General features: G+C 58.6%; 2 protein-coding genes across 4 annotated transcripts in view; one reads left to right on the top strand and one right to left on the bottom strand.

The window, feature by feature from the left end:
* Nucleotides 1–36: 36 nt before the first annotated feature.
* On the top strand, nucleotides 37–3,441 carry CDIPT (CDP-diacylglycerol--inositol 3-phosphatidyltransferase). Of its 2 annotated transcripts, none has more exons than XM_059414954.1 (6): nucleotides 37–193; nucleotides 368–417; nucleotides 1,101–1,254; nucleotides 1,616–1,697; nucleotides 2,104–2,185; nucleotides 2,356–3,441. In XM_059414954.1, exons 3-6 carry the CDS (start codon nucleotides 1,118–1,120, stop codon nucleotides 2,499–2,501), a joined length of 447 nt encoding a protein of 148 aa, XP_059270937.1. In that variant the 5' UTR covers nucleotides 37–193; nucleotides 368–417; nucleotides 1,101–1,117; the 3' UTR covers nucleotides 2,502–3,441. The 2 variants fall into 2 exon arrangements, with proteins under 2 accessions (XP_059270937.1, XP_059270936.1); XM_059414953.1 differs by having other exon boundaries at nucleotides 45–193; nucleotides 283–417.
* A 5,425-nt stretch (nucleotides 3,442–8,866) lies between these two features.
* MVP (major vault protein) overlaps nucleotides 8,867–23,441 on the bottom strand; it is a 22,607-nt gene continuing 8,032 nt past the window's right edge. For both annotated transcript variants that reach the window (XM_059414932.1, XM_059414933.1), the window contains 12 exons: nucleotides 18,804–18,927; nucleotides 18,568–18,699; nucleotides 17,660–17,754; nucleotides 17,143–17,379; nucleotides 14,814–15,095; nucleotides 13,547–13,791; nucleotides 13,172–13,369; nucleotides 11,903–12,289; nucleotides 10,982–11,098; nucleotides 10,677–10,803; nucleotides 9,743–9,931; nucleotides 8,867–9,128 (listed from right to left, as the gene is read on the bottom strand). In XM_059414932.1, the coding sequence (XP_059270915.1) occupies nucleotides 8,910–9,128; nucleotides 9,743–9,931; nucleotides 10,677–10,803; nucleotides 10,982–11,098; nucleotides 11,903–12,289; nucleotides 13,172–13,369; nucleotides 13,547–13,791; nucleotides 14,814–15,095; nucleotides 17,143–17,379; nucleotides 17,660–17,754; nucleotides 18,568–18,699; nucleotides 18,804–18,927 (2,352 nt within the window). In that variant the 3' untranslated portion in view covers nucleotides 8,867–8,909. The remainder of the gene's footprint in view (nucleotides 9,129–9,742; nucleotides 9,932–10,676; nucleotides 10,804–10,981; nucleotides 11,099–11,902; nucleotides 12,290–13,171; nucleotides 13,370–13,546; nucleotides 13,792–14,813; nucleotides 15,096–17,142; nucleotides 17,380–17,659; nucleotides 17,755–18,567; nucleotides 18,700–18,803; nucleotides 18,928–23,441) is intronic.

Here is a 23,441-nt window from a genome sequence, read left to right as displayed (position 1 = left end):
GCGCGAACGCCGGGGCCGGGCGGGGACGGCGGGGGCCTGCGCGCTGTGGGCGCGGCCGACCCGCGGGGCCAGAGGGCGAGGCCGAGCGGCGGAGCCGGGACTCGGGTGCCACCTCCAGATCGGGCCCCGGGGGGCAAGGGGGCCGCCGCGATGCCGGGCGAAAACATCTTCCTGTTTGTGCCTAACCTGATCGGTGAGTGCTGCCCGCGGCTCGGGGCCGAGCGGGCAGGGCGGGCGCTGGCCGGGGCCCCTGATCTGCTGGCTGCCCCCGTCCTTCCCAAGGTTACGCCCGGATTGTCTTCGCCATCGCTGCTTTCTACTTCATGCCCTGCTGCCCCCTCACGGCCTCCTCCTTCTACTTGCTCAGCGGGCTCCTGGACGCTTTCGATGGACACGCCGCGCGAGCCCTTAATCAAGGTGACCGACCCCTCCGCTCGGCCAGCCCGGAGGCCCAGCCCACTCTCCGTCCCCTTCTCCTCCTCCTCCTCGGGCCCTCGGGCGGCGGGAGCTCGGGAACCCGGGGCTTCGTCCCTCGCATCTCGTAGAGCAGAGCGGAACGGCCTCCTCTCCCAGCAGAAGGGATTTAAGCTTTGCTGCCGCGAAGAGCCTCCTGCCAGGGTGTGGGGTGGCGAGACTGGACATGGCCGTGCTGGAGGGCTCCGTGAGGTGACTCCTGGGGGGCTGCTGTGTGCCAGGCACAAGGAAGAGGGGTTCCAGAGCCACGTTTCGAGGGGAGATGGAGAGGCCGGAAGGATCGTTTCTGCAGGGTCCATTAACTTTTTTTAATCTGGTCTCCAAACCCCCCTGCCAGACCTTCCTGAAGAGATTAAGTCAGCTTGGCTTGAGTCCTGGACCTTAGGTTCGGGGGTCGGTGAACTGCAGAGCTAGCGCCCATGACTCCTCGTTTCATGGGGCAGTGACCCCTGCCCCTTGACCTCACACTCCACAGACAGCAGCAGTCTGTTTGCCTCCCCAGCCCGGGGACGGTGCACATTTTCAATCTTCAGACGCTGCATCAGAGCGATACGCCAGTCGTGGTTCCTGTCACAGACCCAGGGCCCCCAGCGGCCCCCTCCCACCTAACACCCCCCATTTTTCAGGGACCCGGTTTGGGGCCATGCTGGACATGCTGACGGACCGCTGCTCCACCATGTGTCTGCTGGTGAACCTCGCCCTACTGTACCCACGGGCCACCCTTCTGTTCCAGCTCAGCATGAGCCTGGATGTGGCCAGCCACTGGCTCCACCTGCACAGGTTTGCGGCCGGCTGAAGGGGACGCTGCGGTGGGGAGGGCTGAGGCTGTGTGGGAGGGGCCGGCCCCGTTCACAGGTGCATTAAGCAACCCCACCACGTCCGGATTGCATAGTCCGGAGACTTCCAGATAGAGAAGCCATGCTGGGGGCTTCGGAATGTGATATTCAAATCCTGACTCCGCTGGGTCATTACCAGCAAGGTGGTTGTGTGGCTTTGGGCAAGACCTCGGTTCTTCGCGGAGCCCCATCTGCTCCGCTCCGTAGAGGCAATCCCAGCACCTGACCTCATGGGGCCTCATAGGAAGAGCTGATGCACGTGAGTGGCAAGGAGTGCTCATGGATTCCCCCTCCTTCTCCCCAAGTTCTGTGGTCCGGGGCAGTGAAAGTCACAAGCTGATTGACCTGTCTGGAAATCCGGTGCTTCGAATCTACTACACGTCCAGAGTGAGCATTCCTGCCCCGCCCTGATTCCCTCCGCTTTGGCGGAGCCCTGGGCTGAGCCCTGGTCCTGGGTGAGGAGAAGGCCCCAGGCACAAGGAGGGGACGCCCCAACCCAGAGGAGGCGCGATTGGTGTGGAGGGAGGGAGGGTTAGCCAGACTGGCCTTCCAGCCAGTTCTCTACAAGCCGTAGGCCACGAGGGCTTGATTCTGGGAGAGGGCTTGATTCTGGGACCACAGAGAGTGTGGCAGGGAAGCAATACCCTGAGCGCTCTCTTTCACCTTCACTCACCCCTGCAGGCCTCTGTCTCTGGTAGGTATTGTTCCTCCACCCGCAGAAGGCTGGGCCCCTTGTCCTTTAGCTTGGGGGAGGGGCGGCACTGCTTAAGCGGCCCTTTTGCTCTCCATGCAGCCTGCCCTGTTTACCCTGTGTGCTGGGAACGAGCTCTTCTATTGCCTCCTCTACCTGTTCCATTTCTCCGAGGGACCATTAGGTAGGAGGCGCGGGGCTGGGCGGGAGGTGGGTGGGGTCCTGGCCTGCCCGGGGTGATGATGATGGTGATGATGATGGTGATGATGCTGGCCCCGCGCCTGCAGACTCCCGGCCCTCCTCCCCCTCACCAGCATCCCTTTTTCTCTGTATCGCCCGTGCTCCCTTCCGCAGTTGGCTCTGTGGGTCTTTTCCGAGCGGGGCTCTGGATCACCGCCCCTGTCGCGGTGCTCAAGTCTCTCATCAGTGTGGTCCACCTGGTCACTGCTGCTCGCAACATGGCCGCCCTGGATGCGGCGGACCGAGCCAGGAAGAAATGACCCCGGAACCTCCAGCCCCTGGCCGCCCACCTGCCCTGGGGAGTCTCGCCGGGCCATGCGGTTCCCCTCTCCCTCCTGGGAGGGCCCAGGCTCCCGTCTTCCTAATGTGCTGTCCAGCCTGCTGAGAAGGGGATTGGCCTCCGGGCTGATGCCATGTTCTCCGAGATCCTGAGGACCAGTCCCACCCACATTCCCAAGGACCTGGACTTCCAATCGGGGAGGATGCTTCGGAGCCCCCCCACCCCCACGGGCAGTGCTCCCGGGAGGCCGGGTGGCTGGGAGTCCCGGAGTCCCTGGGACCCGGCATTGGCGTACCTGCTGGCTCAGCCCAGGGATCTGGCTTGGCCTGGGACTTGGGACACTCGAGTGAGGGAGATGGCCTAGAGGCTAGGTTTCTCAGAAGGCGGGGAGTCAGACTGTACCCCTGGCCCCAGGAAGCCTGGGGTACCCCAGCTGGGAGAGAAGGGGGCGTGTAGATCCGAACCCATCCCAGTCTCCTGTGTCCAGTCTGTCCTGGCTCTGGAAGCCTCCATAATAGGGGGGTGGGGTGGGGGAGGAGAGGGCTTCGTTCTCCAGGATTTGGTTTCCTTTGAGATACTCTCGGACCAGGGCCTGATAGAGGGGAGCTGGTGGCGGGGAAGGAAGATCCATCTGGATGCGTTTCTCCTAGTTGTGTCCTCACTGGCTCCGCCTGTCATTCCACCGTGACCTCAGAGCGAGGCCCTCCCTGCCACCCAGGTCTTTGCCCACCTGCTCTACTTTCTTTGCGACATTGTCACTGGCTGTCCCCACTTTTTTGTACACCTCCCGTTTTCTACTCCCACCAGAATGTAAACTCCTCGAGGGCACAGACTTTTCTTGTTCCTTCTCTGTCCCCACAGTGAAGATGAACCTTAACCTGGTATACCGTAGCCGCTTAATAAAAGCCACGAGCGGATCACTTCGTTTCTTAGAGTGCCGTCCTTAGATGACCTGTGGATTAGTAGTATTTTTTAAAGATTTTATTTATTTGTCAGAGAGAGAGAGAGCTCCTAAGCAGGGACAGAGAGCAGCAGGTAGAGGGAGAAGCAGGGTCCTCCCATGAGCAGGGAGCCCAATGCAGGACTCAATCCTGGGACCCATCATGACCTGAGCTGAAGAGATGCTTAACCGACTGAGCCACCCCGGTGTCCTGCCTGTGAATTATTTCCTAAAAATTCAGCTGCTTGGACCCTGGGCCAGGCGTTTAGAGTTGGGATCCCTGGGGATGGGCCCAGAGTCTGCTGTTTTAATAAACAGCAGGTGACTGATTCTTCCCCATAATGTTGAGAATTGCCATTCCTGTCTTAAGCCATGTTGGGGGCACCTAGTATGTCATAGACCTTGTTCTGGGCTTCTGTCCCTAACAGCTACCCCTGCCATCTGAGTCTTCTCTGCTGTCTGGCACCAGCTTGCTTTTTAAGACTATATTCAGCCTCCCATATGCCAGAAACTGAGCTGGGCGTTCTTTGCAGATGTTACTTGTTTCGTGCTTGTAATAGTCCCAGAGAGCTGCAATGTAGCAGCTGGGTGTTTGACCTCAGCTCCCGTGCTAGGCCCGGGGATTCCATCCGTCCTCCGAGGAGGTCACGGGCCAGCCATGGGGGAGATCATGCCCTCTGGGCTGTGCTTGTGGGAGGATGGGATAAGAAGGTGCTGGAACACGGTCGTGTGGCCGAAGTGGGTGGGTGTCCGGAAAGCGGCTAGCGATCGGGGCAGGAAGGGTTAATGTGCAAGAGGGGAGTGATTCTCAGCTGGGGGGTGGGGAGGTTAGAGGGCACATGGAGGGGCTCCAAAATGGAACGGATGGATGTACTGGGCACACGGAGTGCCATCGGTTGGGGGTGGGAGAGCCGGCGAGAGCTGGGGCCAGAGCCAGCCAGGGCCGCTCGAGGAGCCTAGCAAGGCACTTGGGACTTCATCCTGAGGCCACACGGAGCCACTGAAGGGAGCCTTCAAAATAATAGGTCAAATACTCTTAGGGTAGAAATATGAAATCGCACGCGTTCCAGAAGGTGCAGAAGTCGGCCTCCTCCTGCTCTCCCTTCTCCCCAGAGGCGACCACTGCCACCCCTTGACTTCTTATCTGAAGAAACTCCAGGTCTCCACGCACGTACTTCCGTATTTTAAAACTCGCTCCGTGTGGGTAGTGCTCTGCTCTCACGAGCTTCTGTAGTTCCAAGGGCTTTGGGGCACAGTCGTTCCTTCCTTGGCCTCCGCCCCCAGTCTAGCCGCCTATGGTGCCCACCCTCGAGAGAGGAAATGGAGGCCCTCAGAGGAGACCAGCGGGCCCTGCCCCTGTGCAGGATGTAGGTAAACCGTCCAGGCCCGGTTTTGGAGAACACTTAGGGGCTACACTTGGTCTGCAGTGGGCATGGAGCTTTTGCTTAAGCCCCACGGCCCTGCTTTCTTGGCTCTTTGGCCCTAACCATTTCTAGTGACACCAGGGGTCTCTACCTTAGGTAAACCCAGCAAACCCTCGAGCTGAACGAGGAGACATGGGCGGGACCGTGTGTCTTCCACGCCAGTAGAATACATGACTGAGGCCGGAGGTGCCTCCTGTGGTAGGACCCTGAGGCTGGCCTCTGCCTTTGGTCCCATAGGCCCAGTGGCCAGACTGAGCCCAGGAGCAAGCAGAGTGACCTGGAGGACAGTGGGGAGAGTCTAGACTGAATTTGATCTAAGGGACATAGTGGGGCTGTATGTTACCATGGTCTGCGTGCTCCCCAAATTCCTCTGTTGGAAGCTAAGACCCGGTGGGACAGCTTTTGGAGCCTTCCAGAATGGGAAGCCGTCATAAAAGAGGCTCCAGAGAGCTGATGCCTCTTCCACCAGGTGGGGATAAAGCCAAAGGCACAGTCTCTGAACCAGGAAGAGGGTTGTCAACCAGAAGTTGGCCGTGCTGGTGCCTGGGCCTTGGGACTTTTTTTTTTTTTTTTAAGATTTATTATTTGACAGATCACAAGTAGGCAGAGAGGCAGGCAGAGAGAGAGGAGGAAGCAGGCTCCCTGCAGAGCAGAGAGCCCGATGTGGGGCTCGATCCCAGGACCCTGGGATCACGACCTGAGCCACAGAGGCTTTAACCCACTGAGCCACCCAGGCGCCCCACCTTGGGACTTCTTATGCAAGGGGTTCTTTTAATCTTTTTTTTCCCTTAACTTATTTAAAGGCTTTATTTATTTATTTGAGAGAGATCACAAGTATGAAGACAGGCAGGGAGAGGGAGAAGCAGGCTCCCCACTGAGCAGGGAGCCCGATGCGGGGCTCGATCCCAGGATCATGACCTGAGCCAAAGGTAGACCCTTAGCTGACTGAGCCACCCAAGCAACCACATGAATACGATTTAAAAACAGCTTCCCAGGGGCACCGAGTTCCCCAGCGGGGAGCCTGCTTCTCCCTCCCACTCCCTGCCCGTGTTCTCTCTCTCTCTCAAATAAACCAAATCTTAAAAAATAAAGGACAGCTTCTCCTATTACCTTACTAGAGTCCGTAAGCTCGTGAGGGGACATGGAGTGGTCAGGAGGGGCTAGATTATGCTACGGTAACGTCCCCCTCCCCAGATTCCAGCACCTTAACACCGGCAAATTCTCGGCCCTGCTGTGGGTCTATTATGCGTCAGCTGCGGCTCTGCTTCCTGCCATTTCTCTCCGTTGGACCCCGTTGACGGAGGAGCCTCTCTTTGGGACATGGCCCGTCCCCATGGCAAAGGGAAAAGAGAGGACAGCCATGTCCTTTCCCCTTGCATGACTGGCTAGACCAAGTCATATGGCCATGCCTGATGGCCATGAAAGGGGTCCAGAGCTCAGGGGTGAGGTCAGGGATGGAGAACTTCGTTTGAAGTCAGTGGGACAGAGATGTTCTAAAGCGTGGGAATGGCAAAGGTGGTCGTTGAGAAAGAACAGGGTTTGGGGCGACCCGTGATTTAGACAGAGCAGAGGAAGTAGAGGTGGCCAGGTGGCCAGGTGTGGGCCTTGGGTGGGGAGGAGGTGGCGTGGGCCATGTCGGGGGAGACCAGGGTTGGTGAAGCTGATCAGAGCAGTTTCCTGGAAGGAAGGGGTGGAGTCAGGGGGCTGAGAAGATAATGGGCGGTAAGGAACGGAACCAAGAAATGGGGCTGCAGGGGCGCAGGTGGCTCAGTCGGTCAAGCGTCTGCCTTCGGCTCAGGTCATGATCTCAGGGTCCTGGGGTCGAGCCCCACATCAGGCTCTCTGCTCAGTGGGGAGCCTGCTTCCCCCTCTCTCTCTGCCTGCTGCTCTGCCGACTTGTGATCTCTCTCTCTCTGGGCCCAATAAACAACTAAAAAATCTTAAAAAAAGAGACGGGAGTGGTAGCGGCTGGAGGGAAGGCAGGGCCTGGGGCGAGCCTGCGTGTTGCTTCCACCGTGGGCCAGAGCCGAGAGGCTGCTCACCTGCCTGGGACAGGGAGCCCGGAGGGGAGGGGTGGGTAGTGCAGGCCAGAAAGGTGATCCACAGAGTGGACCCGGGGGCCTTGCGATCAGGGATCTAGAGCCCCGGGGGAGGAGGGCCCGGTCCCCACTGGGCACAGGAGGAGGCCGGACTCCAGGTGCTGGGAATCTGCTACACCGGCTGCCGGGAACCAGAGGGGCCTCCTGCCCAGCGCGCTTCTATTTTCTCTAAGAGGTGAGAGAGCAGGTGGGTGGGGACGTGGGAGACGGGGAGCCGGTGTGAGTGCTTGCTCTGCAGGAGAGCGCCCACAGGCCCCGAGACGCCGCGTCAGAGGCCCTGGGTCTCCCTCAAGATGTGTTGCCATGAGTTTAAAAGGAGCTCCGTCAGCAAGTGGCACGGAGCTCTGCCAGCACGCTGCAGCTCGTCCCAGGCTGCAGAGTGGGCGGAGTGGGCAGTGCTTGGTTTAGGAAAGGATGGGGCCGAGTATCACGGGGGAGGGGCGAGATGGAGTTCAGGGGGGAGGTTTCTGATGAGGGAGTCGAGGCAGGATGGATATGCAGGGTGGGGGTGGGGGTCAAGGTCACGGAAGACTTGAGTTGGAGGAAGTTTGGGAAGGTGAGGCAGCAGCAGCTGAGGTTTCAGAGGCGGTAAGGTTATTAGGACAAGGTGACGGGCTCAGCCATGGGAGCCGGCTGCTGAGGGGAAGGAATATAGCCCAAGGACAACCTTGGCTGCTGTCACCTGCCCCCAGAAGCCCTTGGCCATGGGCAGAAGCAAGGGGGGGTTGCGGACTGCCTTGCCTGCTCTGTCAACTCCGAGCCTGTCCACCAAGTCCCACCGCTGACTGCGGGCTCCGTGGTCAAACCCGGGCCTCAAGGGCAGACTTACTTTCTTTCCTTTTCCTTTTTTTTTTTTTAAAGATTTCTTTGAGAGAGAGAGAGCATGAGAGAGGAGATGGTCAAAGGGAGAAGCAGACTCCCCATGGAGCAGAGAGCCCGATGCAGGACTCGATCCCGGGACCCTGGCATCATGACCTGAGCCAAAGGCAGAGGCTTCACCCACTGAGCCACCCAGGCGCCCTCAAGGGCACACTTGAGCAGAGCCGCCAGCCACACAAATAAAGCTCCACTCCAAACGAGACCAGGCTCGTGGGGTCAGGCCTCGGTGCAGGACGAGGAGGACCCCAACCCAAAGCATCCACCCTGTTCAGGAGGGGAATGGCTGCTGAACCCTTTCCTGGATGGAAGGCACCCAAGAAGTTGCCTTCTCCAGCCACACAGAAAGAACCCCGAGCTGCTGCCTCCTCCATCCCTAGGACCCTTCTACGTGGTCTGCAGACCTGCCTCCCACTGCTCTCCCTGAGCAAAGGGCTGGGGCACCAGCAGGTCTCCTCTTGGGGAGGAGGACTTGATCCTGCCCGGATGCTTCCTGCAAGAAAGGGCTCTGCCTTGGTTGTGGGGCGAGGGTGGAAAGAGGGGACTCCTCCCTCTGCTCCTGAAGAGCCCGTCCCAGAGCCTCAGGGATGCACCCCAGTTCCCCCTGAAGGACAAGTGCCCAGGCCCGCGAGGTCTGCAGGGTGACCAGCAGGTGGCGCCAGAGGGAGCCGCCCCAGCGCTGGTGGGGGGACCCCAGACCCTGATTCCAACACCTCCCGGCCCCTGGAGCACTTGGCGGGAGCTTGCCCGGAGGGGCCGGCTGGGTGGGCGCCACTCTCTACCCTGCGGGGTCCTCTCCCTGACCGGGGGGGGGGGGGGGTCCAGGAGGGCCGACCGCCAAAAGGCCATCTGGCCACTTAGACTGGGGTCACATTCCTATCAGCTTGGACTTCTCCCTGCCTCAGTTTCTCTCCACCTGACAGAGGAGGACAGTCCGTAGAGCTACCTTAAGATTTCAGGGGTATCCACTAGGCTCCCTTGTGATGCAGACGCCAGGCCCAGGTGGTTTCAATGCCCAGAAGTGCTTTATTGGTAAGTGCAGCTCAGAGTTAAGGCACGACGTGGCTGCCTCCAGGAACCGGAGGGACAGGAGTGGAGCCAAGCAGCAAGCCCTCCGTGGGGCCGGGCTTGCCGGCCGCTGTCTGGGCCTGGGGCTGGCCCTCAGACCCCACCCCTAGCAGCCCTAAGGCTGTGTTGAAGAGGTTGATGGGCGTGGAGCCATCGGTGATGAGGGCGGACTTCAGGCCCAGGCTCTGGAGCAGTTTTACCTGGAAGCGCAAGAGGGGAGCGGGAGGGGGACTCAGGCCCTTGTCCCTTCTCTGCCCTCGGCCCCACCCACATCCCTCTGCCCCCAGGGCTGCCACCCAAGCCAGCCTCCCAGGAGGAGTCTGGGGTAAGCGGCGAGGAGGGGGAGCGGGGAACCTGAGGTTTCTTCCTGGGGCGTAGGAGGCCGAGAAGACCCAGCCACCCCTGTCCTGCCTTCAGCCTCTCACCGCTCACCCTGGGTTACGGCCATGTGGTCCTTTCGGGTCCTAAACACACTGGGTTTTGTCCTCTGGGTCTCTGTCCTTGGACGGTCTCCCAGGAGGCTCCCATCAACTCTACACTGACCTCAAGTACCCCCTCCTCAGAGCCGCTCTCCCTAAGCCATCCAGCAGCACCCACCTGACTTCCTTCAAAGCACTGACCACAGACTGGTGGCTCAGCCGCTTCCTGTCCATCCCGGACGGAGCTAGTGCAGTGCCCAACAGAGGACACCGGGCATGGGTATAGGCCTGTCCCATCTCCGCCTCCCCCAACCCCCCTGCCCCCAGCGCTGCCTTCTGGGTTCCAAGTATGGTCCCGAGTGACACACACTCTCCTGCTCCCTCCTCAGTCTCACCTGCATCTCTGGCCCGGCCACTGCAAGATCCCGGATGGTGCTGGGGCCCAGGGCCTCGGTCATCTGCTTGAATTTATTCACCTCCACCTCAGCCAGCTGCTGCGCCTTGCTCACCTCCAGCTCCAGCTGGGACCGGGCGTAGGCTAGTTCCAGCTCCCGCACTTTCTGCACCCGCTGGAGCTCAGCCTCCTGGAAGAGAGGGAGACGCAGCATTCTTTCCCTTGTGGGGCCCCTGGGACCGGTCCAGCAAGTCCCCCTAAGCAGCAGGCCTGATGGACCAGAGGCCAAGGGCTGGAACTGCAAACTGCTGTCGACTAGCTATGGATCCTGGCTGGGCTACCTTTTAAGCTAGTGAGCAGCGGGAGTCCTTAATCTAAGCCGTGGTTTCCTCATCTGTCCTATGGATATACTACCTACCCCTTAGTGGGATTTCAAGCATTAAGTAAGACCATGTGTGTAAGACAATGCAAAGGTTGTCACAAAAATGGCCAACATTTGCACGAGTGTGAAGGACTTCATAAACCACGCAATATTTAAACAGGGCTTTCAGAGGGGCGCCTGGGTGGCTCAGGTGGTTAAGCATCTGACTCTCTCTTTCAGCTCAGGTCATGATCTCTGGGTTGTGAGATCAAGCCCTGTGTGGGGCTCCAAGCCAGGCCTGGAGCCTGCTTGTTAAGCTTCTCTCTTTCTCTGAGGATGAGCTAGAGGCGATTATGCTCCGCGAACTCAGTCCATCAGAGAAAGACAATCATCCTATGGTCTCACTGGTATGTGGCATTTGAGACACAAGGCGGAGGGTCAGAGGGGAAGGGAAGAAAGAGAAAACGAAAGCAGAGAGGCGACAACCCATAAGAGAAACCAACTGAGGGGTGCTGGGGTGCAGTGATGGGGAACCCCAAGTCCCTGCCCTCCCACGGGCATCGCCCCCACTCACCGTCTCAATGGCCAAGGCCTCCGCTTTCAGCTTGGCCTGCAGCACGGAGCCCTCCCCCTCGATGCGCAGGGCCTCTGCGCGGGACTCAGCCTCTGCCTTGGCGGTCCCCGTGCTCTCCACGGCGGTGCTAGGGGTGTGGGGAGGGCGGGGAGGAGTCAGGGGACACCCCGGAGAACGCCCGGCCCGGCCCGGCCCTCCCCAGCCCTGACTTCCGCCAGAGCAGTGTCCCTCGCGTCCCTCGCGCCCACCCCGCTCCCGCCGCTGCCGCAGAGGCCCAGCCTTCTCGCCTCCAGTCCTCAACCCACCTCAGAGCCTCCAGCTCCAAGAGCTCCCTGCGAGCCTTCTCAGCCTCCGACTGGTCCAGGATCTTCTGTCTCTCGAGCCGGCCGCGGGCTTCTTGCTCAAGCCTCTGAGCCTCGTGCCTGGACGGGAGAGGGGACAGGGCCAGGGAAGCCGCTGGCATGGGCCCGAGCTCCCACCGAGCTCCCGCCGAGCTGAGCTCCCGCCGAGCTCCCGCCGAACGCCACAGGCAGGGCCCGCGGACGTGCGGGGCCCGCGGACGTGCGGGGCGCGCGGACGTGCGGGGCGCGCGGACGTGCGGGGCGCGCGGGCGGCACTCCGCACGCCAACAGAAGCCGGCTGCGCACGGGCCAGCCTGGCGCGATTCTAAGCACGGGGGATGCGGCCGCGACCGAGGCCCTTGCTCCCAGGCAACTGACCCTCCAGGCAGGAGAACCAAATGAATGTGGGTGATTTCTGACAGCGACAAGTTCCCCGAAAACGGGTTTAGTGGCAGCAGGGCCAGGCAGAGAGGGTGCTTTTCAGGAAGAAAGAGGCCGTCCAAGGAGCGCTCTAGGGTGGAAAAGCATCGCAGGCCCAGGGAACAGCCAGGGCAGAGGGCCCTACCGTGGGAACCCCGCTGCGCCCTCAAGGGGCAGAAAGGAGCGGGAGGGGTGGGGATCCGAGCCCGTGAGCCGGGGAGAGGCCGGACGTGGATTTTGGGTTCTAGCCCAAGCAAGACAGGACGCCACTGGCGCAGGTCGGCACAGGGTCGTACTTGAAGTGGCCCACGCTATCTGCCAAGGGGGCCGGCCGGCCGACTGGGGCGGGGATGCCCCGTCTCCCAGGTCCTGGCCGAGGGCTGAGGGCGAGGGAGGAGCGTGGACAGGTCCAGCGCACGGCGGGCAGCGTCAGCAGCGGGCGCCCCTCCCCCAGGCCGCACTCACTTCGCAGCCGCCTCCTGGGAGTTGGTGGTGATCTCGATGGCCAGCTGGACGCTGCGCTGCAGGGCGTCCCGGGTCCGCTGGTCCACGGGCTCCACCGACTGCACGTCCACGCTGCTGACCACCAGTCCGTTCTGGGGGAAGACCGCCCGGTCCCGGGGCTGGGGCAGGCTCCTTCCCTCGGGCCCCTTGGTTTCCAGGGTCTCAAAGCCGAAGACAGCCGTGCGGATGATGCGGGCGGAGTTCTTGTGGAAGTCGTCGAAGGTGACGGAGGCCACGGCCCCCCGCACGCGGGACGCGAGGGCCTTGCAGGCGTCACCCACGAAGTCAGGCACCGAGAAGAGCTTGGTTGTCTCCTTAGGGTCCTTCCGGTCACTCACCTCGAAGCGCCTGTGAGCAAAGAGGCCCAGAATGGGGACATTGTTTTCTTCCAGGACACAGCAAGTGTCTCGTCTCTGAAAGGGACTCGGACGTCCACCCTCTATGACCGGCCAGGGTCTCTCAATGGAGAGGGTGAGCTCCTGCCCGCCACGCGCCCAGGTGGGTCCCACCTCATTCTCTCAGCCACCCTAGGAGGCAGGGATGGGCATCATTCCCTCCCACAGACGAGGAAATAGAGGCTCAGGGAGGTCAAGGGACAGGCCCGAAGTCACAGGGTTGCGGCACGGTGGAGAGCTGAACTCGGGGAGCGGGACTCTGGTCTGCGCTCTTAGCGGTCACGCTCCCAAGACGGCCACACCCATCTGCCCCGTCACAGTCCTGGCCAAGAGGGGGTGGAGGTGGAGCCCAGCTTCCAGATGGGACCCCCGCCCCTGCGCCCCAGCTCCAGGCGCTGCTACTAACTACATGTGGGCTGTGGGGCGCTGCTCTGGTCCTCACAACAGCCCCGGGAGGTGGACGGTGGCCGTTCTCATTTTACGGATCGCGAAACTGAGGAAAGTGCCGAGTCCCTTGCCCACGTCCACAGCTAGCAGGCAGCAGGGCTGGGACCCAGGCAGCGAGCCCCTGAGTGTGTGCTTGTGACAACGGCCCACACAGGTCCCCTCCGATGGGAACCTTGCCCTTCCGTGGTTGGCTGGACACATCTAGCTGGGGAGGTTCCCCCCAACCACGTCCACCAAATGCTACTCCTGGGAGGGGGAGCCTGCACCTTCCCGTCACCCGCCTTGGGCATCGGGCTGGGTTTCCTTCTCGGCCACGGCATGGAGTTGGGCGTCCTGCCCCACGGCGAGCGCGGCACCACAGACCGCGCGCTCCCTCCCTGCCGCTCACCAGTTGTAGGCGAGCTGGAGCTGCAGCCTCGCGTGGTCTGCGGTCTCGATGGTGATGACATCTGTGAAGAAGTCAGGCCCGAGCAGCAGGCAGAGCGTACGGCGAGCGTGGGGACACTTAGGCCTCCCGGCCGAGAGGGACAACACGGTGAACTGCTCTTCAGGACCCAGCGACACCAGCTCGGGCCCAAAGACCACACTGCAGAAGGAGCACGGAGTCAGACACACGGAGAACCCCTCCCCCTCCCCGCGCCAGTCCCCTTACCCCCCATCCCCCAGCCAGCCCCTCCCCCCAGTCACCGGTCCCACCTCGCCGCCCGCTCCCCACCGAGTCACCCGGACCACTTCGCCCCCCACTCCCCAGCCGGCGCCTCACCGAGCCTTCTTCTCCCGGTAGTCATACACCTGCACAGCCGCGTTGTGGGGGACCCGGTAGCTGACCACACGGGTCTTGTTCCGGACAGCGGCGGGCTGAGGGGTCTTGGACGTCTCCCTCTCCCCCCTGTCGGCCAGAGGGTCCTGCCCCTTGTTCAGCAGCTCCTCCACCCCGGGGGGCAGCTCCTTCTCCCACAGGACCTCGTCCTGGGTCAGCATGTAGGTGCTTCCGATCACAGCACGTACCTTGACAGAGGAGGACACGGCGGGGGCGTCACGTGGGAGTCCCATGGGAGGGTGAGAGGGGGAAGGACCCAGCCAGCTGCCCCGAAACAGAGCCGGTCTCGGGGCAGCAGAGCGCGCAGAGCGCGGCGGCTGGGTTCAGTCTCCGCAGCGGCTCTGCCCGCGCCGTCACAGGGGGGCAAACAGCCAGGCTTTAGGTCCCCGTCCCCAGAACGGACCCGCCCCCGGCCACCTCCCTGGGTCGAGGAATGCAGGACCTCGCCCAGGTCTAGTGCTGAGAACCGGGTCTGTGGTAAGGGTTTGATCTGGTTTCTTCTGGAACTTTCCTTCTCGGGGCAACTTGGAGGGCATCCTGGGGACAGAGGCAGTCCATCCTAGGAAACCGGTCACATCCACTAATGTTCCCTGGGATTCTGAGCTCTACTTCCAGGTTGGACTCTTAGAACCGCATCTCCAACCTCTTTCCCTAAGTCAAACCAAGGTCAAGGCTTCCGATGAGGGGCGAAGAGGAAGGCTTCCCCCAGGATGAGCACAGGGGAGAGGGTTCTTCATGGGTTCTTGGTGCTCCTCGGCCACTCCCCAGTCAGACCTTTATCCTGGGACCAGAGTCCCCATCCTAAAACCTGGCTCTTCACCTCCCTTGGGGGGTTTCGTCACACTTAAAGTGAGCTGTTTAATACGGTGCCCGGGTGGCTCAGTCAGTTAAGCATCGGACTCCTGACTCTGCCTCAGGTCACAGGAGATGGAGCGGCACTGGGCTCTGCACTGGGCTCGGCCCTGGGCGTGGAGCCGAAGATTCTCTCTCCCCTTCTCCCTCTGCCCCTCCGCACTCCCGCTCTAAAAAGAAAGAGGGGAGGCAAACACTCCCCAGAACGCCCTCACGCCTCCCGGCCAGCCAGCTCAGATGCCACCGTCAAGGCTGTCGAAGTCCCCCGCCCGCCCCCCACCGCGCACCTGTCCCGGCAGCCCACGCAAGCCATCTCCATGGCCACGGAGCGGTGCAGGCCCCCACCCCCAGCTGTTACCCTTCCAGTCTTGACGTCCTGCACGTAGATGCCTTCATTCTCGTCCAGAGGGATGGCCTGACGCTCCTCCACCACCTCCACCTTGGCAGACGGCACGTACTCCAGGGGCCCGCGGATAAGCCAGCGGTCCCCAGCCTGGCGGGACACCTTCTCGCCTTCTTCTCCCTCCTCCAGGGGCTGCAGGGCCCTCAGCAGCAGCCCCTGCTGCTCCGACAGCACATACACATCCTGGATGCCTCGCTCCAGCCGCTCTCCGGGCTGAAGGAAAAAGGACTTTTCGCCCTGGGGGAGAGACGGGGGGGGGTTAGGAGCGGGCCCTGCGCACGGCTGCGTCCCTGACTTGCACCCCGGACAGCCCTTCCTGCGGCCACAGGCTTGAGAACAGGAGCCCCCGAAGCTCCCCCCCCACACTCCTGCCGCAATACAGTGAGGCACTGTCTGGACCGGGGGACTCTACACATGCCTGCAGACCTCACGTGGGCCAAACCACCCTTGACAAATTCTGTTCACGGTCATGAGCGGGACCTTCGCAGGCTTGACAATTCGGAAGAAAGCTTCTGTTGCCGATTCGCCCATGCCTTGTCTCCTTGGGATGGTGTAGTCTGGGCACTGGCAGACCCTGTCGTCGGGCCAAACCTGGCTTTTTTTTTTTTTAATTATAAGTTTGAGATATAATCTATAGGCTATAAAATTTGTTCGTTTAAAGTATACAATTCAGGGGCGCCTGGGTGGCTTAGTCGTTGGGCGTCTGCCTTCAGCTTGGGTCATGATCCCAGAGTCCTGGGATTAAGTCCCGCATGGGGAATCTCTGCTCAGCAGGGAGACTGCTTCTCCCTCTTCCATTCCCCCTGCTTGTGCTCCCTCTCTCGCTGTGTGTCTCTATCAAATAAATAAAATTTATAAAAAGCAGAACTAAATTATAGTCACTGCTTAGCATAAATAAAGGATACAATTCAAATTACTGACCTCTACCTCTGAAACCTGTAATACCTTAGATGTTAATTGAAACTGAAATTTTCAAAAAGGGGAAAAAATAAAATATACAGTTCACGGGTGCCTGGAGGGGCTCAGTCAGTTAAGAGTCTGCATTTGTTTCAGGTCATGATCCCAGAGTCCTGGGATCAAGTCCTGCATCAGGCTCCCTGCTTAGCAGGGGACAGGAGAACTAGTAGTAGTAGTAGGGAGCCTACTTCTCCCTCTGCCTGCTGTTTCCCCTGCTTGTGCACTTGAGCGCTCTTGCTGACAAATAAAATCTTAAAAAAATATATATATATATATACATATACACACACACACACACACACACACACACACACAATTCAGAGGTGCCAGGCTGGCTCGCTCAGTGGAACATGCAACCCTCAATCTTGGGGTTTTGAGTTTGAGCCCCATGTTAGGTGTAGAGATTACTTAGAAATAAAACCTTAAAAATAAGTAAATAAGGTATGCAGGTTAGCTATTCTGGGCTGTCCACAGAGTTGTCCAATCACCACTGTGCTCTAACCCCAGGATATTTTCATCACCTCAAAAAGTCCATCCCTACTCGCTATAAACGATCATCTATCTATGGATTTACCCATCTGGGACATTTTACATAAATGGAATCATGCAATATGTGGTCTTTCTATGCGTGGCCTCTTCTGCTTAGAATGTTTGTTTATCCGTGGAGCAGCAGGTGTGAGTACATGCTGATCATTAGTACACGAGCATCAGTACACACTCGTTTCTTTTTATAGCTAAAGGATATTCCACTGTGTGGAGAGGCCACAATTTGTTACCCATTCATCCACTGACACACATCCGCGCTGTTTCTGGAAGCAAAATGTTACAGGGACGCAGAGACACTCTTTCCTTTACAAGCTGTCTGTGCTTTCGCTCCAGGGACACGGTTAAGTGATTGCAAGAGAAGCACACCACTCCCAAAGCCTAGAATATCTGTGGTCCGGAGCCTCGCAGCAGATCCCTGCCAATCCCTGGCAGGCCAGTGTCTCGTTAAGGGAAGGGTGAGGCAGCAGGTGGGGAGAAGTACAAACCAAGAGGTCTGTTTTGTGCAGGACAAGGGCAAAGTTTCCAGGATGGCAGGCACGGACGGGCCCCAGGAGGGTCTTGCAGCGGAGACTCCGTGTAAACGGAGGTTGGGGGACACGGGGAGATCCATAGGACAAGTGTCTCGAAAGACAGAACTCGGTGTGCAAGTGCACCAAGGGAGCCAGAACAAGCTTGATGCTTCTAGAAAGGGGACCTGGGGTGGGAGGAGGGAAGGGAGGGGTCCCAGGGCCTCACACCCCTCAAGGGCGTCCAGCCTTCCCGGAGAGCTGGAGGCCTTTACCTTGACCACACGCTTTTGCCCCAGCTGGTTCTTGCCGTCCAGTCCAACTGGGTCGAGGATCACACAGTAGTTGTGGGGGCCCAGCGTGGTGATGGGCACGATCCCTAGCACCTCCTCGTAGACGTCTGGCACGTGGGCCTCCGTGTCCTGCACTGTCACCAACCACTCCTCCCCGGTACGGCGGCTTACTCCTCGCAAGTCTCGGAAGTTCTGCCGAGCCCGGAGGTGCAGGGCCGTCTGCAGAACAAGACATCAGGGCACTGGAGCAAACCGACCTCCGGTTTCCTCAGGGGAGGGAGACCCACCGGCCACCGAGTGCTCGCGCGCCAGAATGCCAGTCTCTACCAGCCCAGGAGGACCTTTTAACCCTCAGAGGACCCAGGATGCTCCTCGGGGAGCTGACCTCCACATTTTTCTGCGAGTGGCCCCAGAAATATTGCCTCTCATCTACTGTCACGTTCTTTGGCCACTAGGAGTGAGGCCTACTCCAGGGTCCCTTCATCCCCAGAGCACAGACCTTTTCTGTGAGGATCACAGCATCCACCAAATCCAGAACCTCCTCGAACACTGCTGGGAGATAGGCGCCCACTGTACGGACCAGCCATTCTTCTCCTGGGCCAAGGGTGGAGAGGAGAGGGTCAAAGGTCACCCGGCCTGCTCCCCAGCTGCCCCATCCCGCAGCCCAGACAACAGGGCAGCCGCCGGGCTCTGCAGGCGAGATGCCATGGCCTCAGGTGCCAGAGCCTGACAAGAGTGCCCACTTTAATTCTTTTCTGAGGCCAGAGGAAAATCCAACCCTGACCCTGGACAACAGGCAAAGCCACCTAAGGGCTCACAAAGGCTGCCATGCCTTCTCTGAGCTCCAAAGACGAACTCTTCCCTCCCCCCGAAGTGGGCAGCACTGCCCCTAAGAGAGGGGGAGAGACGGTCTCGTTTCTAGAAGGAGTAAGAGCGCCCTTGCTCACCATAAAGCCCGGGAAGGAACCTCACTTCCGGGCCTCAGTGAGGTCACAGGAAGAAGGGGACTCCCAGGGCCTTGAGGTGGCTCAGGGCTACATGAGTTCCCATTTGTAGAGCATTCTGAACCACACCTGGCACAGACGGGGAACATCCCAAGGGCCAAATACGATTGCTAGTTGTATACCAACGCCCGCTTTGCGGATCTAGAGAGGGGCGCTGACTGTTGCCCCCCGGCCCGTGGTAAAGGGGAGGGGGAAGGAAAAGCCAGGTCAGCACGTTCATGGGAACAGGGTCAGGGCAGAGGGGACAGGACGCTGGGTGGGGGAAAGCAGCCACGGGCAGCCCCCAGAAGCCTCTAAGACATAGCAGGCAAGCTCTTCCTCCCAGGCTGCAAGGGGCCATCCCCACACCCACAGGCAAGACAAGGCCCGGCCACCCCCGTCCGCACCGCTCCGTCGACCCCACCTGTCACCCTCTCCTTGCCCTCCCGGTCCCAGCACTCCTTGCGGGCCCTCAGCCGCAGGGCCTGGTTCTGCTTGATGACTGTGGCCTGAATGATCTCCAAGACCTCCACCTCCTTCCGGGGGATGTAGGTGCCTGGGAAGGGAAGGGGGTGCAGAGCGTGAAGTCCGGCGGGATCAAAGCCATCATGGAAATGCAGGGAGCCTCAGACCCAGACGCCGGCCACGCAAGGCACTTACCAGGTCCTTCAAACAGCCACTCGTCTCCGGCCACCACCTTGTCTCCGCTCTTATCCACAAAATCCAGCAACGCCTTAAGATGGAGGGCAGTGTTGGGCAGAACCACCTGTAGGGGCGTGATGTCCTGACGGGGGAAGAAGGGAGGTCATGGGACAGTCAGTACTGTGGCCCCTGGAGTCAGACCCATTCCCTGGAGGTCAGAGGCCACAGTGTCGATCTTTCCATGTCCCCAGACAGACCCCCAAGTGGAATATGCAAGCCAGGGGTGGTCCCAAAGCCATCTGGTCTGAAGAACAAAGACCGGTGACAGAGCAAGCGGACCCACGGCCAGTGAGCCAAGGACACGTTCCTCCAAAGGAAGCGCTCAGAAGTGGTTCTGAGCTACAAATCTAGGCGGGAAACCCCTCTGCGCCTCATGTGCACCAGGGCCCTCTGGGGAGCATTAAGGAAGTGGGAAGCCTGAACAGCTGTAACAGACACACTTTGGGCACGTGGCTTTGCTGGCAGTGTTGCTTCATGGTCACAAAACAGCTGCTGCCCTGGAGACATCACATCTCCCTTTGTCAGGAAGGGGCACCTGGCAACAAGTACCCAGACCTTTTAGAAGTTTCTAGAAAGATTTCTAAGAGTAGGACTTCACTTGGTCTTTGGTTTGAGGGAAGCAGGAAAGCAAGCAAAGAGAGCCAAAGAGAGGCTAAGAGACACGCTCAAGGTTACCCAACTTGTAAGGAACAGGAAAAGGACTTGAACCGCCGTCTTCCTGAAGCCTGCCTGCCTGCCCGCCTGACTCTGCCCAGAGTGGCCCTGAGGTGGAGGAGGTCGGGTAACTCCACTCTCCCCACTGGCCACACATGGGGATGGAGGCAGAGCTGGAGGCTCACCAGGCAGGCAAGCCCTTCCTTGATGCCTTCCGTGTACACGCCCCAAAGCTGGCCCGTGGCAGCAGGAGGTGGGGGAGGGGGAGGGCACAGGCTAGCCCCGGCTTCATGGATTGCAAGTTCCAGCAGGTGACAAGACAGATACAGACCTTTCTCTTCAAGAAGACCGTGGATGGTGTCAGCGGGAAGAGACAGAGGCAGCAAAAGCCCAAAGGAAGTTAGGAAAGGCCCTTCAGAAGTGGCATCTGAGCTGGGGTTCAAAGGAAGAGCGGGCTTCGGATGCCAAGGCGTGGGAGGAGGAAATGGGGCGCATTCTGGAAGGAACATAGAGACCAGCAGGTCTGTCCCCTCCCAAACCTACTCTGCCATCACTTCCTGCCTGGTCCATCACCAGCTGCGTCCGCCTTTATCCACCGCTGCCATTTCCCTCGCCTAAGCTGCCGACGCCTCTCACCCGAAGGATGGAAAGTTCTCACTGACTGGTCTCCACCCGCCCCTTGTCTCCTTCCGGTTCCTTCCCCACGTCACTGCGGGCTTCCAACTCGGGTGACTGGTACCCAGGGAGACCATCACATAAAACTGGGAATGAGGGGGAACAACAGACAGGGCGGGGGGGCGGGGGAGAAGGGCCATCAGGCGGCAGGGAGGCGGCCTTGGGGCTTTGCCAGCGTGCGCGCGTGGCGGTGAGGGCAAGGACCAGACGCAGGGGCTTACGAGGAAATGGGGCCGAGGACATCAAGTATCAGAGTATGTAAGCAAGGAAAGAAAAGGCAGTGAATAGCTAGAAATCAAATTTACAGGCCACTCCTAAAGGTTCACACTTTTAGATTTGGTGTGCATATCCTGGGATCTGGCAATTCTTAGTAGTTTCTACCCTTTTTTTTTTTTTTAATTTTAAGTAAGCTCCATGCCCAACGCAGGACTTGAACTTATGACGCTGAGATCAAGGTCAAGTCACTTTGGCTGAGCCGTCCAGGCCCTCCAATATTTTCTACTCTCAAGAAAGGCAGCAAACTTCAGCGTGCACCACAGACCAGTACATTTGTGGCAAAATTTTTCCCTATAAACTGGAAACACCCTAAAATATACTCAAGAGGAGAATGGCTGAGCTCATGCAGATCATATGGAATTACGTATTGCAAACCAGACTTCTGCACCGAAGTGCAGAAGTTCATTCAAACTACACTGGCAGGGGCACCTGGGTGGCTCAGTTGGTTGAGCGTCTGGCTTCGGTTCAGGTCATGATCTCAGGGTCCTGGGAAGGAGTCCAGCTCTTGAAAGAGCTGTAGTGATCAGAACAGTATGGTACCCACACCAAAATAGACACGTAGATCAATGACACAGGACAGAGAGCCCAGAAATAAAGCCTTGACTGTACGGTCAATTAATCTTCGAGAAAGGAGGCAAGATTATGCAATGGGGAAAAAAAGTGTTTTCAACAGATGGTGCTGGGAAAACTGGACAGCTCCATGCAAAAGAATGAAACTGCACCACTTTCTTACACAAAAATTAACTCAAAGTAAATTAAGGAGCTAAATGTGAGATCTGAAACCATAACAACCCTAGAAGACAGCAGAGACAGTCATGCCTCTGACATTGGCTATAGCAACGTTTTTCTAGATAGGTCTCTTGAGGCAAGAGGAAAAAAAAAAACGAAGCAAAAATAACCTATTGGGACTACATCAAAATAAAAAGTCTCTGCATAGCAAAGAAAACAACCAGCAAAACTAAAAGACAACCTACAGAATGGGAGAAGATAATTGCCAATGATATCTCCGACATCCAAAATACATGAAGAATTTATACAAACTCAACACCAAAAAGTAATCCAATTAAAACTGGGCAGAAGACATGAATAGACACTTCTCCAAAGACCTCCAGATGGCCAAAAGACACACGAAAAGATGCTCAATATCACTCATCAGGGGGATGCAAATCAAAACCATAATGAGCGATCACTTCACACCTGTCAGAATGGCTAAAACCAAAACCACAAGAAACAGTGTTGGCGAAGATGTGGAGAAAAAGGAATTCTTGTGAGCTGTTGGTGAGAAGGCAAGCTGGGGCAGCCACTCTGGGAACAGTATGGATAGTCCTCAAAAAATTAAAAAGAGGGGCGCCTGGGTGGCTCAGCTGGTTAAGCATCTGCCTTCAGCTCGGGTCATGATCCCAGGGTCCTGGGATCGAGCCCCACACCGGGCTCCCTGCTCAGTGGCTCCCTCTTCCTCTGCTGGCTCTGCCTGGTTGCGCTCTCTCCCTCTGTCAAATAAAAATCTTTAAAAAAATTAAAAATAGAATGGCTCCACAATCCAGTAATCAAACTATTGGGTATTTACCCAAAGAATATGAAAACACTCATTTGAAAGGATACATGCACCCCAATGCTTACTGCAGCATTATCGACAATAGCCAAATTATAGAGAAAGTTCAAGTGTCCATCAGTAAAGGAATAGATGAGGGACACACATATGATAGGACAGGACTCGGCCATAAAAAAAGAATGAAAACTTAGGGCGCCTGGGTGGCTCAGTCGGTTAAGCCTCTGCCTTCGGCTCACGTCATGATCTCAGGGTCCTGAGATCGAGCCCCCGCCTTATCCTAGGACTCGCTGCTCAGCGGGGGGTCTGCCTCTCCTTCCCCGCTCACGCGTGCTCGCTCACTCTCTCTCAAGAAATAAATAAAATCTTGAGAAAACAGGAGAGTGGAACATGGTAAGTATGTAGAGGCAGGCAGAGAGAAGGAGAGAGCGAGCTGGTTAGGAAGGAAGAACCGCTGAACAGGGCCTGGTTTGGAATGAACCGTTCAACGCATCAGCTACTTGTATTCCTGTCATCTCAGTGACTCTGTCCCCACAGCCAGGAAACCGCTCTGGAGTCTGAGAACAGAAAGGACAGGTGAAGGGTCACACCGAGCCAGGACCAGGCTTTGCCGTGAGTCCGGCACACGAGAGACTTAAGATGGTAAGCTTTTGTTGGAGTAGGACAGACCGACCAGGAAGAGGACCTGAGGGACGGGAGAGAAGACAGAAGAGGAGCCCTGGGGAGCCCTGGGGACGCAGGAGGCCCAGGAAAGGGAGGCGGACGGTGAGGAGCTGGGGCTGAATTTCCCAGGTAGGCCAAGCGGGAGTAATACCAAGTCCTCACTGGACAAGGGGGCCGGAGGGGCTGAAGCAGAAGGAAAAGAGGCAACGGTTAGGGTTGAGGGCAAGAAGGCCAAGCCAGGGGCGCCTGCGTGGCTCAGTGGGTTAAAGCCTCTGCCTCTGGCTCAGGTCATGGTCTCGGGGTCCTGGGATCGAGTCCCGTGTCAGGCTCTCTGCTTGGCGGGGAGCCTGTATTCACCCCCATCCCCGCCTGCTGCTCTGCCTACTTGTGATCTCTATCTCTGTTAAATAAGTAAGTAAAATCTTAAAAAAAAAAAAAAAAAAGGCCAAGTCATGGACAGGGTTATTGCAAGGACATTAGTGAGGTTCCCGGGGGTCAAGAGTGGAGGAGGGAAGACAGAGCACCCCGTCAGCGAAGCCGAGGAAAGCAGCCCCGGGCGCCGAGGGGCGAGAGCAGGGGGTGGGTGTGAAGGGAGCATCTCCTTGACGCCGGGCTCTGCGGAGGGAGGAGGAAGAGCCGCTGCCCTCCTGGCCTGGAGAATGTGGGCGGCGAGAGAATGAGTGGTGGTGGGCGGGGGATCCGAGGGAAATTCAGACACTGGGGCTGAAGACCACCCCCAACACACACACACACACACACACACACACACACACACACAC

This window comes from Mustela nigripes, chromosome 11 (assembly GCF_022355385.1).
Source record: "Mustela nigripes isolate SB6536 chromosome 11, MUSNIG.SB6536, whole genome shotgun sequence".
Lineage (NCBI taxonomy): Eukaryota > Metazoa > Chordata > Mammalia > Carnivora > Mustelidae > Mustela > Mustela nigripes.
This window is presented reverse-complemented; position numbering and strand designations above follow the sequence as displayed.

Bases quoted from the DNA above. Each gene is read 5' to 3' on its own strand.
- CDIPT (XM_059414953.1), top strand. From the start codon at position 151: ATGCCGGGCGAAAACATCTTCCTGTTTGTGCCTAACCTGATCG. The intron at 194-282 runs GTGAGTGCTGCC...GTCCTTCCCAAG, and splicing joins GTTTGTGCCTAACCTGATCG to GTTACGCCCGGATTGTCTTC. The intron at 1,255-1,615 runs GTTTGCGGCCGG...CTTCTCCCCAAG, and splicing joins CACTGGCTCCACCTGCACAG to TTCTGTGGTCCGGGGCAGTG.